This window comes from Crocodylus siamensis, chromosome 3, assembly GCF_052110815.1.
Source record: "Crocodylus siamensis isolate JL-2025a chromosome 3, ASM5211081v1, whole genome shotgun sequence".
Classification (NCBI taxonomy): domain Eukaryota; kingdom Metazoa; phylum Chordata; order Crocodylia; family Crocodylidae; genus Crocodylus; species Crocodylus siamensis.
The window spans coordinates 238,420,871-238,435,315 of NC_143397.1; the positions used below are offsets into that span (position 1 = coordinate 238,420,871).

The 14,445-nt window shown below is 45.1% G+C and overlaps 1 protein-coding gene across 1 annotated transcript in view; it reads right to left on the reverse strand.

Annotated features, from left to right (window-relative positions):
* The window catches only part of MRPL13 (mitochondrial ribosomal protein L13), a 58,335-nt gene that overhangs the window by 27,886 nt on the left and 16,004 nt on the right, over positions 1–14,445 (reverse strand). Inside the window, exon 4 of the mRNA XM_090040572.1 lies at positions 13,850–13,910. Within this exon, the coding sequence (XP_089896698.1) occupies positions 13,850–13,910 (61 nt within the window). The remainder of the gene's footprint in view (positions 1–13,849; positions 13,911–14,445) is intronic.

The window sequence follows — 14,445 nt, forward strand, 5'->3', positions numbered from 1 at the left end:
TCAAAAGCAAAATAAGAAATGTTTAAAACTCCCTTATTTCAATGCCTAAAACTGCGTACAGTGGGACATTGACACCACTGCAGGCTCTCTCACAACATATTTCCATAGTGTTAAGGCTTGTCCTGTTTAATAATCATTCTATGTAAAGTTCACTCTGAAGAACAATCATTCAGAAATTTTTTGCCAGTGGCTCTACTAACATTAAAAAATCTGACCATTTCACATTTACCTAATTTGAAATTATCTTACATTAATTTTCACTTGATGTTTATGATGCAACTAAATAAATGATAATATTGTTTCAAATGTTTGTAATAATGAAATAGAATTATATTTAGCAATAATTATTTCAGGCCAGTTTTTCAGAAGCGGGTACCTGGATCCAGGGCCATTGGCTGGGGGAGGGGGGGGAAGGCGAGTCCTGGGACCAGACTGGAGCAGGGGCGGGGCCCTACGTGGCCTGATTTGCCCTGGGCCCTGCACCCTGCTCAGGTCAGCTCTGCCTGGATCCTAAGTCCATAGTTCAAACATTTAACTAGCAGTGGCCAGATTTTAAAAAGTTTCAAGTATGATAAACACTGAGAGTTGCATGTATACCTTTTGAAGTCTTAAAATTTCTATGCTTAGGTGTTTAAATAGACTTTGGGGATCCTTGCCTAGAAAATACTGGTCTTAAATTATGCAAGTGAACTGAACCTTTTCATTCCGTTTTTATTTAAAAAAAACCCCTGCCCTTGGATTCCAAACACTTGCTTCTCATAAATGCAGGAAGTGGATGTGTATAATCACCCATATTTTGCTTTCAAAAGATTTATTAACCCTCTTCCACCCAAACTTACTTTTCTTTCTTCAAATCTGGCAATAAATTGGCTTACCTTTAACCCCAGATCCTTAATAGGAAACTCAGTTTTGTGCGGTGAAAAATGTGACTTCCAAGACAAGGCTTGATGAGTTAATAACAATAGCTTTTTCAAGAAATTAAGTCTTCAAGGGGGTAGGGGGAAGGATAATTCAAAACTTAGCAGCTCAGCTTCTGCATTTGTTAGAAATACTTAAATTTTTTCTTGTGATGATGATGCCTTATAGCCAAGAAGACAGCAGATTTGAATAGGTAAGATATGATCAAACATCTGTTCACAAGAAGGCAGTAATAAAGAGGTAAGTGCAACAATATATGTTTACTAGCTGATTGAGTCATTTTTTGAAATCTGACTTGTAATTAGAAGGTATATCAAGACCAATAATTTGTCTACCAGACGCTCTTAAGATAGCCAGAAAATGGAGTTGAGCATGAACACAGTACATACCCTGTAAATGTATCTCAGCCCTCCAAAGTGACATTTTTGACTTGACTTAAAGACAACTGCAAAGTGACTCATATTACAGGTTGATTTAAGACTGCCTACGAATCAAATACATTCTCAGCTTCCTTCTACTTTACTGAGAATTAATTATCCACAAGCTAATCAGAACCAGGAGGCGTATAAAACTAAAGTTTGTTCTTAGTCAAAAGTGGAAAGAAAACACAGAGGAGTTCCCTTCCTGTGTTTCAGAGAGAAATCCTTTATTTTGCCACATCTGTTATAGTGCGATTAAGTCTCTCTGTAACTGAAGGGACCCAAAACATTCTTTTTTGGAGCTAAGCCTTACTAGTCCTCTTGGAAATCTTTCTCTGTTCAGGGGACTGGATTCTGATCTATTGGAACAAGAATGTTCAGTGAATTAAAAGGACGAAGAAATATCCAAGTCTAACACATCAGATCTACAAAATGCCAAAGGTAAAATCAATACTGTAGGGGAATCAAGATGCTGAGATCTACTTGCTTAGTTTCTAAATGAAATCTAGAAACCTATTTGTTACACTGACTTTTCCCAGTAGTATTATTCTGAAGTGTGAAAAGAGACCTGCTTCAAAAGCAAAAGAAGAGGAAGTAGGGCAGGGCAACACTGTTAGGTGGAAAGAGACATCGCCTGACCTCTCACAGCACAAATGCTGAGCAAAGAGACATCTATGCCCTTTGTTGCATCACACGAAAGGAAAATCAGTGGGACAACAAAAAGGTGTTAATAGATTCTGCCACTTTAATGAGACGAATGTCTTTTATCTGTTGTGCGTTTTGGCTCAACCAGACCTGTGCCACAGGTCTAGCTGACTGGGGAAAGCAGGGAGATCATATCGCCCCTTGTCCCAGACCATGGGGGGTGGGAGCAGGGGTGATGTGTGTTTCACTCTTTGAGGCAGATCACCTGTGCCGTGACACACGATGATGTTGCTGATCTGCTTCATTGGTGACGTCTATTTCTATTTTGCTTAGTTTCTAAGGCTAAAGAGAAGGCCTTTTGAGCTTGAAGAACCTATAAGCTATTAAAAATTTCTATTGAGGGCATTGATAGGAGAATGTGTTTAGATACTCTGAACACCTCTATTTCCTCCATGGGCAACTACATCTACCATGCATGAAAACAGTCTGACAAGGTGAACTGGTCAGACTTGTCATTTCTCATGCCATTACTGTTTTTACCTGTCCACTGAAGAAAGAACACCCTGCAGGGATGGTAAAGAAATTAATGTACTGAGTAGAGGTGCACCGATACATTGGTCCGGTATTTTACCAATACTGATATAAAGAAAACTGGCTGTATTGGATATCGGCCCAATGGGTCCAATAATTTGGCCAATGAATGCATGTGCTGTGCCCAGCCACAGCGCAGCACTCAGGCAGCGATGAACACAGCCGGCAGCATGGAAACCTGCCTCCAGCTGGTAAGTCTGGTGTGGTGGAAGGGAAAGGGGGAGGGAACAGGCGTAAGGGGACAGATCAATACCCCCTGCAGTGAGGGTGGGGGCAGGGGTAGATGCTGCTCAGCCAGGTGGGGAGGGGCAGAGCTGCAGCTCATGTTGGGAGGCAGCTCCCGCTGCTGCTTGCATCCTGGGAGGACATGGGGGGGTGTGCCTCCCCGATCTGCATGGGGCAGGCTGCAGCCAGGGCTGTGTGGGGCTCTTCTCAGTGGGGGCTGGGCTCAGAGCAGGCGCCGGGAAGATGCCGCATCCACTTCAAATTTTGCTGCTGTTCCAATCCCAGCCCTGCCACCATAAGCAGCTCAGCGCAGCCTCGGGTCAAGAGCTGGGTCTGTGCTGGGCAGCTGGTGGTGATGGCACTGGAAGCGGAGTGGCAGCAAAATTTGGGATGGATGCAACATCTTCCCAGCACCACTGGCACCCACTCTGAGCTCAGCCCCTGCTGAGAAGAGCCTATGCAGCCCTGGCTGTAGCCTACACCGCCCTGTGCAGATCCAGGGGGCATACTCCCCCCCCCCCCCCGTAACCTCCCAGGGTGTAAGCAGCGGCAGGAGCCGTCTCTCTCCCCCCCCCCCACCAACCTGGGCAGTGCCTGTGCCTGCCCCCACCCTCACTGTGGGGGGCAGTGATCTGCCCCCCCCACACCCCTTCCCTTCCACCACACCAGCTGGAGGCAGCTGTATTGGAAATTGGATTGGTACTGGCTGATACACCTCCTTAAATATCGGCTAGCACTATCGACCCCCAAAATCTGTATCAGTGCTCCCCTAGGACTGAGTACAGGATTAAAAGCTAAAACACCTGAGCACTAATTGGATTGCCTCAGTATAAGGTTGTGCAAGGCTTTCTGTATATCTTTCACTTCACTTGTAACATAAGGATTTTCAAGTGGGAACAATAATGTTGATTTACCAACATCACATGGGTATCATGAAATTAAATAGCTGAGGGGACTTTTTCTGTCTTCCAAATTGAAGAAAATAAGATGTATATACCTTCTAACTTCAATGCAAAGTCATAATAAAGTGGTAAGCATTATTTGAAGCAGAAATGAATAACACAAAATACCTCTTTTGGCCGGATAAATAGAATGCGGTCAATACCACCTACATAAGTTACACTGAGCTCATCATCCGCATATACAATCTTACTGAGTCCATGAAGATACTCTGGCAGCTGCTTTGATAACCAAATAACTGAAGATTACTATATTATATATCAATACATTTTATGTCTCTAAATTCTGCCAGATTGTTTTACGACTTCCATCCTTCAAATAAACACACACAATGTATCCTTGCAATAAATTACTCATGTTATCCAGCTGTTTTAATTTAGTGCTTGCTTGAGTGCCAAACTTGTTTCAGACACGATTTCTTTTTCTATTTTGCAAACAGCTAACATTTAAACAAGATTCCAGTTAACACAGCTTTTACATATAGATTCGTCAGAGTTTAGAAATACACGACTACTAACGCTTTTAGATCCATCTTTGTCAAACAGTGTTTGTTCCATCCTAAACAAAAATTTACTGAGTTTGAACTGAATCTTACATAATGTGGATGAAACTATTTCTTAGATGCGCTGGAAACTCATCGCTAAGCTTTTCTCTGATATAAGAGAGGTTTGCAATAACTGACATGACAATAGCCTCTGCCCTGCCCTGGATTTTTCTTGAAATTCATTCCTTAATTTCAGCTATGTTGCTTTTTTCTGATACGTGGGTAGGAGGCTATTCACAGCAAACACTACTGCTACAAACTTAATAAATCGACTAATGGAACCGTTACCGTAGACAAGCAGTCATCCTATGATAAGTTCACGTATTAACCACAGACTGGACCCTTTTCCCTACAGCATGAAGCATTTAAAAGACCAACCAGTGATTACAGTGCTGAGAGAAAGTGAGTAGCATAGAATGATAGAAAATTAGGGTTGGATTGGACCTCGGGAGGTCATCTAGTCCAAGCCCCTGTTCAAAGCAGAACCATCCCCAACTAGATCCCCTGGCATAACAAGGAATAACGGCCACAAGTTGTTGGAGAGTAGGTTTAGATTAGACATCCGTAAGAACTACTTCACAGTCAGGGCGGCTAGGAGCTGGAACCAACTTCCAAGGGAAGTGGTGCTGGCTCCTACCCTGGGGGTCTTTAAGAAGAGGTTTGATGCCTACCTGGCTGGAGTCATTTGAGCCCAGTTTTTCTCCTGCCCAGGCAGGGGGTCAGACTTGAAGATCTACAAGGTCCCTTCTGACCCAACTTCTAGATCATCCCAGCCAAGGCTCTGTCTAGTTGGGTCTTAAAAAAACTCCAAGGATGGAAAATCCACCACTTCCCTGGGTAACCTGTTCCAGTGTTTTCCCACCCTCCTAGTGAAAAAGTTCTTCCTAACATCTAACCTAAACTTCCCTTGCTGCAACTTGAGACCATTGCACCTTGTTCTGTCTTGTCACCACTGAGAACAGTCCAGCTCCATCCCCTTTTGAACCTCCCTTCAGGTAGCTGAAGGCTGCTATTAAATCTCCTCTCAGGTCTTCTCTTCTCTGAAGTACTAGGCTCTAGACTGTGAACAGTGCCTTACAGAGGCAATTTTTCAATGCTTCAACACAGGTTCAGATTCCTATAAATTTTATCTAAATTATTGCTCACTGAAGTCTATTAAAAACCCTCCAAGAACTCCAGTGTGTACTGGGCAGGACCTTTAGTCATTATAAGATCGAAGATTTCTATTAACAAATCGAACATCATCAACTTGTAAAAGGCCAACACAATGAATCTGCACCGCTACCTCTCTTTTTGAGGGCTTAAATGACATAGTTTTTGTTCTGTCCTGCTGCACAGGAGTTTATTTTACTGATATTAAAATAGATCGTATTCTGACAAAGTCTCTTTCCTCAACAAACTTTGAGAAAATAAGAGGCTCTACCAAAAAACTGGCTTTGTACAAACAGCACTATAAATATGACATAGAATGCTATAATCTTCCGATGTCCTCCTCCTCCTCCAAATTGTGAAGTGTCTGAGTAAGAAGTCTCCAAAACCTTAGTCTGCAACCTATTTCCACCAGTAAAACATGCAGTTAGAATTTGGAGAAGTATTTTCATAAGTTCCCAGCATCTGCCCAGCTCCTTTCCTATTGCAGTCCAGCGACAGAAGACCCATTGACTTCGGTGTGCATAGGTCAGGCCAATATGGAGCACTTTCTAAAATAATTCCTTAGCAGTTAATTCTGTTGGCAAGACTGAGACTACATGTGACACATTTTCCTATGGTTTACTTAAATTAGAAGTGCTAAGAAAAACAGCAAAGTTCTCTCTTAAGGTGTTTGCCATTAAAAGAGAAATAACTAAATAAACATGGGTACTATGTCACTGAGTAAAAAGCAACAACAAACCATCATTCATATATACCATATTTACTTGATCAGCATGGGGTGGGGGGGAAGCCCCTTGTCTTATATTTGCATATGAAGTGGAGGGGGAAGCAGGTGACTGCTGTGGCTGTGACTCTGACCCTGAGCCTGGATAGAAGCCAAAGTCAGACCCACAGTCGCTTCCTGTCCCCTCCTTCCCCTCTGAAGCTTCTGTCCCACCCCCCCCACCCCCTCCCCTGGAGTCTCTCCCACACAGAGCACATGGAAACTCCTTCCTCTGCCTGGCCAGTCAGCAGTGCTTACATTGCTGCATGGCCAGGCAAGGGTTCAGCTTCCATATGCTCTGCTCCAAGATGGAGCAGCCTTGGCAGCATTTGACAGCAAGGGTGGGGAGGGAGGCGAAGGGACACAGACTGAGGAGTTGGAAGGGGAAAGGAAGAGACTGAGAAGTAAGGGGGAGAAGAGGCAGAGACTGAGGGGAGCTGAGGGGAGCTGAGGGTGGCGGGGCAGGTGGCAAGGGGCAGCAGGAAGGCATCAGAAGGAAGAAAGGGGCCACCTGACCTACCCCAGTCACTACTTTTCCTGCTGCAGCAGTGATGGTGGGATTCAAGACATGGATTCCATACCTGGAAAATTATAACAAATTTATACATTTTCCGTATACAGAATTTAATTATTGGAAGGTCATGCTTCAGGATCGTCTTATATTTGAGTAAACATGGTAGTTACTTTCCTGGCTGTAACTGCACATCACTCATGCTCCAATAAAGAAATCAGAATGTTGCAAAAACAGACAGGTAGTACGGGGCGTTTTATGGGCTTGAACTTAATTTACACTCTTATGTGCAAAATAGCTAAAGAAAAAGGGGTTTTGCACTTATATGCCATATCAAGAAAGAGCAACACACTACTAGAGTATGTACTTTATATCAGACCAAGTGTTTAAACAGTAGGGAGAATTTCTAGTGTTGGGCATTTGTGAGGTGAATTCAATGAACAATTAATATAATTTTAAAATGAGGGACAAGGAAGGAGAGGGGAAAAAAACCCAAAAAACAAAACACATAATAAGGAACCAAAGGTAGAAAACAGAGAGAATGAAGTAAGATGCAAGTGGGTAAATGGGGCACAGACAGGCAAAGAGATAGGGGATAAATAGTTCCTGTCCTCCTTTAGGGCAAGAAATTTTCTTGGAAGCTGCATTTCCATCTGTAGTCTGTAGCTTTTACTTAGCGAAGACACCAAAACAGAGGGATCCTAGACTTCTACTTCCAAAAATACTGTTTAAAGCTAAATATACTAGACCAAGGGTGCTGAACCATGGACCATGTCATCTGGCCTGTGGGGTTCCACATGGGTCTGGAAATTTGACAGCAGAGGAGCAGTGGTACTGCTGCCCAGCTGCCAGATTTCAATACTCATAGGGTACCTAATCCCAGTGCAGAGGGCCAGGCAGGGGCAGTGTCAGGACCTAGGGTTCAATCCCAGAACAAGGTAGCAGGAGGGGACAAGGCCAGGGCTCAATCCAAATGCACAGGGGTGGGAAGGAGTGGTGCCAGGCAGGCCCCCAGGGACCTATCCCAGCACGTGGGACTCGATCCAGGTCACAGACTCGCCCCATGCCACTCATCTGACCTACAAAGCCAAAAAACTGAGCAACACTATACTAGAGACTATAAAAATAATTTTGACAGATTCTTAACTTTAATCAAATGTCACAGAACCACCATCATATGCAGCATAGTCTGGAAGTACTTGTAGATTTTTCCCCTCATTACAATTTGAATCCTGAACCTAGTCCACTAAGTCGCACCACACATCATATCTTCTATTCCAGGTACAAAATACTGTACATTAATACTATACCATACAAAGTAAACCTACAGAAAGTGAGGATACTTGGCCAAATTCTTAATATAAGCAGTTTCATACACTTTTGGCTAACTGCTATTTTCTGTCAAGTCACCATGTTGCATGCTGCCACAACTCATGAAGGTATCAAGATTATTATTCATTATTTGCATTACCATAATGAGTAGGAGTCAGGAACCATAAACCCATTGTGCTAGGTCTTGTTCTTTGCATAACTGGCCCTACCCCAAGAAGCTTACAATCTAAGTATAAGGCAACAAATAAATACAGATGTGGAAGCACATGGAAACAATGACTATGTCTGGCCACGATCATAAGCAGCATTCATAGCACAATGCAGGCTGACTGCTATCAATTTTTTTGCAAGATCACAGTGAAGAAGATTTTTAAAGAAGTGTTGAAGGGAACGTCAAAGGCAGCTCTGAAGATGTTAACAACGAGCTTCTCCTAAGCATAAGAGACAACATGGGAGAAATGCACGAAGGTCTTTGCCTGAAGAACTAAAAAAAAAAAGACAAAAAGGTTGACATCACATAGGTGAAGTGAAAACAATTCTGGTTGGGGTAACAGAAAGAGGAAGCCAGAATAGGGATGTAATCAGAAACTGTGTAAACACAAGGTCAAGAAAAAAAGATACAAATATGATCTCAGCAACAGCATTTTGGATGGGTATCAGTATGTCAAGGACACAGAAAAGGAGGTTGCAGTAAATAAGATGCAAAATGAGATTTAACTGTGTAAATAGACAGGAAAGGTTGTAATTCAGGGAGGTCATGAAGAAAGAATCTGAGACTGACACAGCCTGAAAAGAAGTCAAAGTTGAAAACAAGACCTAGATTACAGGTTCAGTGACTGGCAAGGTATCGGTGCTGTATGGGAAAGGAGGTAGAAGGGAAGGCTTGTCAGAGAGATTGTAAAGAACTCAGTTCTTGCTATGCTGAAACTATGACAGTGGTTACGCATCCATAAAGATGGAACAGACAGACAAACCAAAGTGTTAGTACAGATGGAAGACAGACTGGAATTGAGGGAGGATTGTGAATCTTTTCCATGAAGATGATAGTTCAATCTGTGTCTGCAAATGAGATTTACCCAGAAAGAAGGCACTGATGGAAAATATAATACCAGTGCTGTACTGGAAAGGAAGTCGAGGGGGAGGCTTGTCAGGGAGATTGTAAAGAACTATGCTGCAACTGTGACAGTGGGTACTCAGTGATGAAGATACATCAGCTAGACAGGCTAAGAGGAGAATGAATGGACTAGCAACAGAGCCTTGTGGGATCTTCTCAGGAAGGTGATGAAGAGGATCCAAAAGATGGGACAAAGGAATTATTAGAGAAGTCAAAAAAGAACAAGACAGTCATGCAAATCAAGGGAGAACAACATTTCAAGCAGAGCAAGGCTGACTGTGCCAAGGCAATTGCCCAGTCAAAGGTGATAATGTGGGAGTACTAGTTCTGAGCTCTGGCTAAGAAGCCATCCGAGTTTTTGGCTGGCACAATTTGAATTTCTCAGAATAACCCTTAAGAATAAAGTACACATACAGTATATTAGGGCTAAGAACAGACATTCAAAAAGCCTGAGCCTGAATTGATTCAATCTTTGCAGGTTAGTCTAACCTGCAGAAATTGAACCGGTTTGCAATTGTATAGATGCTCCCTTTTCATTCTGGAAATGCAGGGACATTCCTGCAGGGGCTCAGGCCAGAAGCCCAGAGGCGCTAGAGCAGCTCTCCCCCCTCCCTTCCACAGGGAAGCTAAGCTTGGGGGCCAGGCGGGTGGACACCTGGGCAGGCCTGAGTAGGACTGAGAAGAGGTTTAAAGCTCCACCTTGGCCTGCAGGGTTTGGAGGGTGAGAGAAGAGGGAACGTGGCCAGACCGCTGTGTTGGGGAGGAGGAGGGGAGAGCTCTGCCTGCCCCAGTGGCTCCCTGACAATCCCAGCACACAGGGCTGCCTGGCCCCAGAGGGGAACTTTTCCCCCTCTTCCCTCTCCCCTACTGCCAGGGGGGTGAAAAGGGGGCTCAGGTTGGTGTTGGGGGGGGGTCTTCCCCCTCCTCCGCCACTGTGGGGTGAGGAGGGGGGGCTCTTGTGAAGCTGCCTGGCCCTGGAGGGGCACTCTTCCTTTCACTCTCCCCTCCTACTCCCCCGAGGGGCAGGGAGGACGGGGCTCTGTTCAGTGTTGGGGAGGGGGGACTCTACCGCCTCATCCTCCCTTTGTCCCTGCAAGGTATGGAGGGGGGGGCTCTGTTCAGTGCTGGGGAGGCAGGCAACCTCTTCCCCCCTCCCCCAGCCTCTGCTGCTGCAGGGTGGGGAGAGGGGCTCTGTGCGGTGCTGCCCATCCCTGCCCAGCTGGAGCGCAGCTGTAACTGAGCCACAGCTGCTGGGGGTGGCTCTGCCCCCACGGCCTGGACCGGCCTTGCTCAGCCCTGGCTGAGGCAGCTGCACAGTGGGGCTGGGCCGGTCTGCAGGGGCAGGGCCACCCCCAGCACGTGCAGCTCAGCAACACAGATGCTGAGCCCTGTCAGCAAGCGCAGCCTGGCCCGGTGCATGTGGCCACTGGCTGGCTGGGCAGTGGGTTAGCCAAACTGGCTTGCGTGTACTGTGGGGGCTCATGGGTGCAGAGCCAGCCGCCACAGTGGGCGGGTGCTGGGCTCCAGGCCTGTTGGCACCTCCAAGCTGGCCCAGCTAGCCCGGTGCCCAGCCAGCTGCCAGCCACACATTTCAGGCCGGGCAGGGCTGCTGACAGGGCTCAGTGTCCCCCCCACTGAGCTGCAGCGGGGGATGGCCCAGCCCCAATGTGGGGCTGCCTTGGCTTGGGCTTAGTGAGGCTAATCTGGGCTGCAGAGGTGAGGCCACCCCCAGCAGCTGTGGCTGCCCAGCGCTGCATAGAGCCCTCCCTCCCTGCCCCGTGGCAGTGGAGGTGGGAGGACGAGGGTGAAAATCCCACCCTCTCCCACCACTGCATAGAGTCCCCCTCCCCAGCCCATGGGGGAGGAATGGGGAGGCAAGAGTCCCCCTTTGGAGTTGGGCAGCCTCACAGAGCCCCCCGCTCCCCAACCCATGGCAGTGGGGTGGGGGAAGAATCCCTCCCAGCATTGATCAGAGCCTCAGCAAGGCCCTGTTAGGGTGAAAGGGAAAAGGGTTAATTCCTCCCTCCATCCCTTTGGTCCTACAGCTGGGGTCTGCCAGTCCCAGGGGCCATTTGGTCACTTATAATTTTATCAGGGGTGTTCACCAGGATCTGGGGAAACAATTGTTCACCAGAGCGCCCCGAGGGATGACAAAGTCGAATGGTTATAAACTCCTGCAAGACCGTTTCAGGCTGGACATAAGGAAGAATTTCTTCACTGTCCAAGCCCCTAATGTCTGGAACAGTCTGCCAGCAGAGGTGGTTCAAGCACCTACACTGAACACCTTCAAGAGAAATTTGCAAGCTTATCTTGCTGGGATCCTATGACCCCAGCTGACTTCCTGCTCCTTGGGCGGGGGGCTGGACTCAATGATCTTCCAAGGTCCCTTCTAGCCCTAATGTCTATGAAATCTATAAAATCTATGAAACTGCCACAGCCCCCTCCCCTCTGCTCCCTGGCAAGTGGGCAGACCCTTGCTGTGGTGAGGAAAGTGGGAAAGGAGGGAAGAATGAACTCCCTTCCTGCCCACTTTGCGTTAATGGGGCCATGCCAGCCAGCATCTTGCTACAGCCTCTCTTGGCTTGGGCCAGAGAACAGAGGGGTGGGGCCAGCCCTGCTCTGGAGTAAAGAGCACAGCCTAGACCAGAGAGCATGTTGGGATGTTGGAGGACTCTGGTTTAAACTTAAACCAGGAAGGGGTCTGGGACAGACACTGCATAAACTGGTTTGAGCTCAGTCAGTTAAGTCTGATACTACATTCAACCAGGGCTCTCTCAAACCAGGTTTTGGCCATTTTGAAATTGGTTTATGTGCATGGAATGCCTGTTCTGTAACAGGTTTAAACCAGTTTCTGATCACTTAAACTAGTTTGTGTGTAATGTCTGTCTCTAGCCTTGGTATACCAAACCAAGTATCACATCTATTAGTGTAAAATACAAACATGACAAAAACCATGGCTTCAGAGAGTCTGCTTGGAAGGGTATCTAACCACTCAGGGTGAAAGAGTTAATTTCCAAGCATGTTGTTACAAAAAAGTCTGTCATTAACTCAAATGAAGTTTTGACCTACATCACCATTTGTCAAGTCTCTGTCCAACATGGTTTAACTATTTGTAATGCATTTAATTGACCTTTGTTCCCAGAGAAATTCATCCATGAGAGTTTGGCAAGAAAATCTTAAATTCAGAATGAATGCCAGAAGGGACTTTATAAAGAAACTAATTCTCTGGCCTGGGAAAATAAGTTAAGTTATACTGCCTCCCAGTGTACAGTTACTGGCATCTAAACCTTGAATACAAGTCATACAAGTAGAAACCATATTAGATATGGAACTAATACTTCCAACAATCATTACAGCCATAGTACAGCCTCCCCTTTAAAAACATTCCATTTGTTTTTAGGAAGAAAAAAATTCATGCACATAATAGCAAATTATCTGGTTTTATTCCGTTTTTTTGTTCTTAATTCAATATGATGAAGCTACAATCCAAAAATCAGTCAAGTCTTTTTTTCTAGATTGCTACCAAGTGATGTATAACAGGTTTACAATCCAATGCTTCAAGGTAGCTTCTCAAAACAAAAAGTATTTAGAGCAAATGCATAATCTGATGCAGATAAGATAAGATGAAGTAATTTAAATATCTGATAGGTAAGTAGTCTTTTGAAGTCAATCAGAATCTTTGTACTGTGATTTGGGTCACCCTATAAGGATTTTATGCTTAGGGACTACTGCTGAGAGGCTAAACATAACTCCAGTAAACTCCCACCACTGCTGTAGCAGGGAAAGCAGATCCCTGCTGCCTGCTCCTCCACTTACTTACTTGGCTCCTCCTGACCGTCTGTCATCTGTACCCTGTGCTGCTATTCCAGGCTTGAGCCAATGATGGCTGTGACTCTGGCCCAGCCAAACACCAGTGGTGGTAGCAGCTCTAGCTCTAGCTCGGGGTAGGTGGCAGTGGCTTTGGCTTCACCTGCAACCTTGGGCCTGGGCCACAGCTGGAGCCAGAGCCAAAGCAGCTCCCCTACCATTTAAATCATCACTATTCCCTTTAGCTGTTAAGAAAGGACTAGGACCACTAACTGATATACAATTTAGATGAACCTAGTTTGAGGCAACCAATTAATTAATTAATTAAATTAATTTTTATAGGTCTGATCTTCTTTGTAAGTCAGTCGGTCAAAAATGAGCCAAGTTAACACCTTGATTTGGCCATTAAAACTGAATATACAAAATAGTATATGTGCATAATCTAACAACTCTTCAGTTTTAACTTCAAAGCACAGTGTTATTCATACATAACAAGCCAAAGGAATGTCTCTCAAATTGTTGCAACTTATCTTCATATTTAGTGTAACAAAGGCAGAATCCATTAGTTTCACAATGGTTACCACCTAATTAATTTCTGTTGGGGTAAGTCCATTTGACCCTCCAGTGTAATTCCCTCCAAACTGTACAGCTCTGTACCTAAAACAAGGAGTTCTGATGGTAAATTATTTTTTATGTACAGCCAATTTCTCATGCTGTCTGAAGTGCAGGTCAGGGCCCAGAGCTATAACCCTATTTCTTTGTCCATTACAAGGACAAGTTGACAATTATGAAACGCATCCCCTAAACTAAAAGGAAACTAACTACATGAAAACAAAACAAAATATAAGAGAGAATCAGAAATACTTACTGCAGTTGGATCCTTTTGGTGAAGTTGAGCTGCTGTCACTTGCTTGAAGCCTCCAGGATAACTAAAATACAAAAGAAACTAACTTAAGATTTTATGCTTTCATTAATACAGCCAGTATTTGCAGTAGAAAGCAATGGATCTTGAAGAAAACGATACCACATGCCTTCCTATAAAGCCACAAGTAATAGGAAATACTTCTCATGAGGGGAATATATTTTTATAATGGAAACATCCCATTTTGCCAAAGGCCTACATGCTCACTTGGGTACTGAAGTGATGCCCTTGCAAAAAAACCCAAAACAAACAAACAAAAAAAAAAACCTTGTTGTATACCAGGAGTGTCAAACTATTTTGGCCCCATGGGTTGAATAAATGGTGCAGGGCTGGTCTGTAGGTGGGACCAGGCCCATGGACCTTCCTCCCCTTCCCAATATACCTGATCCAGTGGCTTCTCCAGCCAGCCTGGGAGCAGCTGGAATAGGCACTAGTTTGGTCACAGAAGCAGCCGCAATGCACATGTGGCCACTTGAGCCAGACTGCGACACACATGGCACTCGGTCCAGCAGCTCCAGGACTGTGCCACATGTGGCACCTGT